This window comes from Octopus bimaculoides, chromosome 3 (assembly GCF_001194135.2).
Source record: "Octopus bimaculoides isolate UCB-OBI-ISO-001 chromosome 3, ASM119413v2, whole genome shotgun sequence".
NCBI classification, from domain to species: domain Eukaryota; kingdom Metazoa; phylum Mollusca; class Cephalopoda; order Octopoda; family Octopodidae; genus Octopus; species Octopus bimaculoides.
The window spans coordinates 38,598,439-38,604,924 of NC_068983.1; the positions used below are offsets into that span (position 1 = coordinate 38,598,439).

The window sequence follows — 6,486 nt, forward strand, 5'->3', positions numbered from 1 at the left end:
TATCTGAACGCGGTTGATGCCGGCCCCCTCGCCCCGATTAGCTCCTGTGCCAGAGGCACGTAAAAAGCACCATCCGAACATGGTCGATGCCAGCCCCCTCTGTCCCCTGTTCCAGTGGAACGTAAAAAATACCCACTACACTCTCGGGGTGGTTAGTGTTAGGAAGGGCATCCAACTGTAGAAACACTGCAAGATCAGACTGGAGCCTGGTGCAGCCTTTTGGCTTGCCAGCCCTCAGTCAAACCATCGAACCCATGCCAGCATAGAAAACGGACGTTAAACGATGATGATGATGATGATGATGATGATGATGATGGTGAATAGATAATAGATATTTATAATAATGTAAATAATGGTAATGCTAATAGCTGTGATAATCTATATCAGAGTTTCTCGACCGTTTTTTATCTATGAACCCCTTGGATTGCTGTTTTATTCTGGTGGACCCCCTGAGCCATTTGGTGTTTAAAAACTAATTTTATAGAAACTTCTTTCAAAATTCCTATTTTGTTTTCCACGCATTAAAATGTGTAGGTTGAATTATCTAAAATGTGATAGAAATCTAGCTGTTTCTTGCAATACACACCAATATACACATCATCATCATCATCATCATCATCGTCGTCGTTTAACGTCCGCTTTCCATGCTAGCATGGGTTGGACGAGATTGATGTAAGTGAAATTACATCAATGAGATGTTGCAATATAAATGGATTGGCATCTTAAGTAAAGTGTTGTCACGTCAACCGAAAACATGAAACCTTGTCATAAACTAAATATGCCAAATAGTTTATTTCTCGAGCTCAGGATTTCTTTAGATTTTTAATTGTAAGTAACTAATGTAATACCGTCTGTGTATAACAATTGTCTGACATGTACAATATGTGTATAAGATGTATATGATTGTACTTCTTTGAAATATCATTACTAGTATTATATTTTTGCTTTAAGGCCACTGAATTACGTGACAGCAGAGATCTTTATCACCTACAAAATGAGAGGAAAAAGGCCCTGCAAGAAGCATGTAAGAATACTTCATTGACTCACAATTACAATGATGCAATCAAGTTAATGCAAGTAAACCATAAAGATCAAATTTTATACTGTGGCATAGCCAAAGTTGGTTGCACATTCTTAAAACGTTTGCTGCATGTCTTAAACAGTGAAAAACTCTATAAATCTCCATTTGATATCACTCCAAACAATATACATATGATGCACTCTACCCTGATTGGAGACCTTAAAGAACCTAATAAATCACTTGTTGAAATCAATTACAAAACATTTTTATTTGTACGAAATCCTTACAAGAGACTCTTTTCTGGTTATGTTGATAAAATATTTACACCACAGATGTCATTTTTATCTCACTATGGAATTTACATCATTAAGAAATTCAGAAAGAATCCTTCAGAAAAGAGTTTAAGATGTGGCCATGATGTCACTTTTGCTGAGTTTATTTCTTATGTTATAGATTCTTGCAAAACTAGAACTATGACAAACACACACTTTACTCCTATGTATCTTCATTGTGCACCTTGTCAAATACATTATGATATGATTGGACATTTAGAAACATTACAGAATGATTTGCAGTTTCTAATCAAACCTGAAAGACTGGAAGCAGTGTTACCAGAGAATTTTCAAATGAGTTCCCTAAGAGATGAAATTTTTGATGCCGCAGATATAGCATTTAGGAATCTGAAGTCTAATCAAAATTGTTTTTCACCTTATGAGGTAATTAACTATCTACAATATTCACTTTGTCTTATGTTATAAATATTAAATTAGCTGGAATATCTGTATGTATGACTGGAGTAAGCTGTACAATTCTAATGCAGAATCAATGGTACAACTTAAATAAAGAGGTCCTGATGCATCTACATAACGATATAAAGAGGAAGTAACCCTAACCCTAAAACTAACCCTAATGAGTGAGCATTATTCGGGACCTCTGTATTTAAGTAGTGCTGAATCAATCAATGGTTTTACATTTACATGAAATCAAGTTTTCTGTTGTATTGTTGTATTGATTTTTTTGTTTTGTTCAATAAAAACATAGATTCGTATGATTAATTGTGATGCATCTGATCTTAGGATGCTGCTATGTCTATTTAATTATTGGGCTGTCAGATAAATTCGTTTGCTTTTGTAGTGAAACCTTTCTCTCGGCCATTCAATCACAAATGATAATGAAGCTGCTAACATCTAGCCTTCGGCTACCTTGGACCCTTCTGTCCATCATCCTGGTTGGTTCTTATTTTTGCGCGGCAATTGTTCCCATGTTCTGCTTGCTAAGGGGGCATTACGTCCAATCGTGATTTCAGCTAAAGTCACGCGAGATAGAGTTTTTCTGGGTTTCCGGTGAGCCCTTTTTCGCCTATAAATAAGCCCGATCCAACGACGGCAATCGTCTTCGATTTCAGATCTCTCACAGGTCTGGTCGTTGACCACACATATACAGAACACAGCTACAGCCAGTTCCAGTGCCGACGTCTTCACCACCAATGTACTGTCTACCATTGTCGTCGCCAGCAACACCAACATCAACAAGCGCGGTTTTATCTCGACCCTGTTTGAGTGGATGTTTCCACTCACGAATAATAGTCAGAACTATCCAGCTAGAATATACTATACCAGGTAACACAGGTCGCAGCATTCGACGCTCAACACACATAGTGTGATACTACAGCTCTGCTCCTTGACCACAACTTCCTGCGTATGAACATTCTATCTCCTTGTGTAATTTTAATACGAACTGGTTTTTCTCTATCTCAGTGTTTGAGACTTTTTACTGTCTATGTTTCAGACACTCTTTCTATGTTCTGTGTTTCCTCTCATTCACACGCACACTTGTACTCTCACATATTGTACACACATTATTGTTTATACGACTGTTCGTCACTTCACATTGTTGTATACATTCTCTTGTATATAAAGGCCTGACTTATCTACTGTGTTAATTTTATATGTCGCATGCACGCGCACACAGACACAAACAGTTTCACTTTGTTAATAAATTTATTCTCATTATATATCTAACGGTTGAGTTAGTCCTAAGTTCTTTTACTGGCACCATGGTTCGTATCTCTCACGATGAGCCTTCTAATCATATATATCTTTATTTTGTGTTCGACCGTGCGACATGGTAAAAAGGAGCCTTTCCCGTCTACGTCGCCATCTCCTTTGGTTTGCACGGTCGAAGTATTACAATTTTATATTATTTATTTTAATCCTTATTTTTCATCTATACTTTTAACAAATCAGTCAAAAATATATATTTTCCTTCATTGTTCATCACTACTTACCAATGTTCTGCTAACTCAATGGTAGAAATCACTGGATCTTTACACGAAAAATTCATTAAACCACAGTTTCAGCTCTACATCACTATTGAACAAAATGCCTCACACACAGTTGTAAAGTGACTGAAAGAGGAAATAATCCGAAGGGGCTATATCAGAATAATACTGGGTGTGTGATAGAATATCCTAACCAAGCTCTTCAATAGCATTTTTTGTCAAGTTCATAACAGGGGGGGCAAGAGTTGTGTTGAGGTAGCAAGCCATATCAGTGGTTGGATTGTTTCAGCTCGATTGCCTTGTGCTGGTGCATTTGCTGAAGTTAAGGCTCTGCATTGACAGTGTGGTTGTTTTCAAACATTTTGTAATGGATTAGCCCTTCTCAAGCCCATCAAATGCAGATTATCGTCTTGCATGGATGCCTCATCAAAGCTCAGCTATTCTCATCACTGGTAACAAAGCAGTAAAGAAATCTCTATATTCACAATAGCCTGGTGTTGAGCAATCCCACTGGCAGTGACAGAAGAGTGCTGGGGTTTGTCTCTTTCCTTCAAAGTGTGTGGCACCCATACCCTGAGGTTTTGGACTTTATCCATCGAGTGAAGATGACAGGTGATGGTATCATGGGATCATCCCTTCTGCTGGGCCAGCTCTTTAATGGATTGGCACGGATCCTCATAGATATGTTAGTTCAATTGATCCTCATTGAACTGAATGGATCAACTGGAACACAAGTCTGTGAGGTCTAATTTTCCCTCATTGGAGCCATCATCATCATGGCTTGGGTTGGACGGTTTGACTGGGGACTGGCAAGCCAGGAGGCCACTATAGGCTCCAATCTGATCTGGCAGTGTTTCTACAGCTGGATACCCTTCCTAATGCCAACCATTCCGAGAGTGTAGTGGATGCTTTTTACATGCCACTGGCATGAGAGCCGGTCAGGCGGCACTGGCATCGACCATGTTTGGATGGTGCTTTTTACGTGCTAACAGTACAAGAGCCAGTCGGGGCAGGGAGGCTGGCACAGGGCAGGGAGGCTAGCACGGGGCAAGGAGGCTGGCACAGAGCAGGGAGGCTGGTATGGGGTGGGGAGGCTGGCATGGGGGCGGATGGCACTGAGCGGGGAGGCTGGCAGAATGTTAAAACCATTTCTGTACAGTTCTTTCCATAACAGTACCTTCTCTGTACACAGCACAAATGTTTCAAGCAGCTTTGGCAGTTTTGGGACCTTGACTGAAAATGAAGAAAACAAGGTGTTGGCACTCTACTTGGCACTTCATTATCATATGTCTAAAACAATAAGATAAACAAATTGTAGATGCAAAATAGAGCTTATAAAAACCCCTAAGACAATACAATAAAGATATTTTTTTTGTGTTAATTCAAATGTCATTGGACAAACTTATCTGACAACCCAATAAATTATTCATTATAATCTCAATATTATCTGTAATGTTTTTCTTTCAATATCAACAGATTTTGGAACGCATATGGCGCCGTTTACAAATACGTGGTATATTGAATCAAAAGTTCAGTCTTCCATTAACCCCTGAAAAGGCTCAAACTATAAAGCAAGATGATTTTTATAAGATGTTAAACACATATCTAGAGAAATCTCAGATGGATCCAAGCACTTTTAACAACAGACGTGAAGCTATCAATGAAGCTTTTGGCACAGTGCCTTTACATATATTGGAAAAACTGCAGTCACACATGGAAATAGATTGTAAACTCTTTGGATATGACACTCAACCAGATTTTGTATTTAAAGCAAAAAATTACGTGAACAAAAAGTTTAAGTATTTTAATGAAACAAGCAATTAAATTTTATTTATAATACCGAAGACATGTTTTTGTTTATTTATTTATGTATATTAAATTACAGTATTTTATATTCTAAGATAGAGCAAATCTAGTTTTATCAACTGTATGTTGTATCACATCAGATTGTGTGAAAGATGTGTGTGAAAGTGGATACTGTTGGCCAAAGATACATAATGAAAACTGACACGGAGTTAGACAAAATCAGCTACCATAACACAAGAGGTAAAATACCTCTCAAATGTTTTGATAACAGATTTTATTAAGAAAGGGTTATACATGTTAGCATATATACAATATCAAATCTCCACTGGTTACAAGAATATTATGTAGGGACAACTTAACTGCTCATGCTTGGACAGAATTTGAACTCACAATGTAAAGAGAGACAAAATGTTGCCAAGCAATTTGCCTCACATGCTAATTTTTTCTGCCAGTCAATCACTTTACAGTATTTTTAATATTTATGACTAAGACACTGAATGTTCCAACCAACACCCCACAAAGAAACTTTTCCTGGATACAAATGAATGAGGTCTCAATGTGATCGTTGTACATGCGGAGGGTACTTAGTGTTGTGAATTATAGCCAATATATGATTTTCACCATTTGTTGAGTAGAATGGCTATAAATTACATCGAATGTAATATTGGCGACACAGAATCTAGGGGAAGGGTATTGGGTTGTGGTTAGAAATTAGAGATTATAGATTTATGTAAACCAGTTTAAAGTATGCAAATACACGATGAACTTGGTGATGACACATCATCCTAAGCTCTGATTTACTAGTTAGTAAGTTCTCCTTATGCTTTAATATTTCGTCGAGTTTAGTGCAGCATAATTTGCAGCTATATATATTATTAGAATATGGTGGAGCCTTTCCAATAATGCTCCACATAATTCCAAATTAAATGTAATTGTCTTTTAATTGCCACATTTTCGAAGATAATGTAGTGCTAGTGGCCTTATCTTTGTGTTTAAACGAGGATAAATGATTATATAATCTTACTTTGAAGCCACATGATTTGCTGCCTATGTCGGTGAAGGTGTTAGTGTTATTATTGTTTATCCTTTGCTTAACTCGGAACCTGCAATTCGTTTGGATCTGGGGTATATAGATGGTGGTGCAGTAGGTGCAGTAAGCATACCCATGTGTGCCCCTCACAACTCGTTGTGTATTCAGTCAGTCACTTGTGAATGTTTGCATAACCGGAGAACAAATTCGTGTTCACTTTAGTGAGTATATATTTGTCGTTATACATTGCTTTTACATAGTGGCACTATCACCGGCTCTACCTTGGTGCTTTCACTATTTAAATACCTGATTCTCTCGAATCATGGAAATTACACACACACACACACA

The 6,486-nt window shown here is 37.7% G+C and overlaps 1 protein-coding gene across 1 annotated transcript in view; it reads left to right on the plus strand.

The window, feature by feature from the left end:
• Window positions 1-5,146, plus strand: part of LOC106883865 (carbohydrate sulfotransferase 11) — an 11,622-nt gene extending 6,476 nt beyond the window's left edge. Inside the window, exons 3-4 of the mRNA XM_014935001.2 lie at window positions 952-1,737; window positions 4,779-5,146. Coding sequence (XP_014790487.2) covers window positions 1,072-1,737; window positions 4,779-5,126 — 1,014 coding nt within the window. The 5' untranslated portion in view covers window positions 952-1,071 and the 3' untranslated portion in view covers window positions 5,127-5,146. The remainder of the gene's footprint in view (window positions 1-951; window positions 1,738-4,778) is intronic.
• Window positions 5,147-6,486: the final 1,340 nt, after the last annotated feature.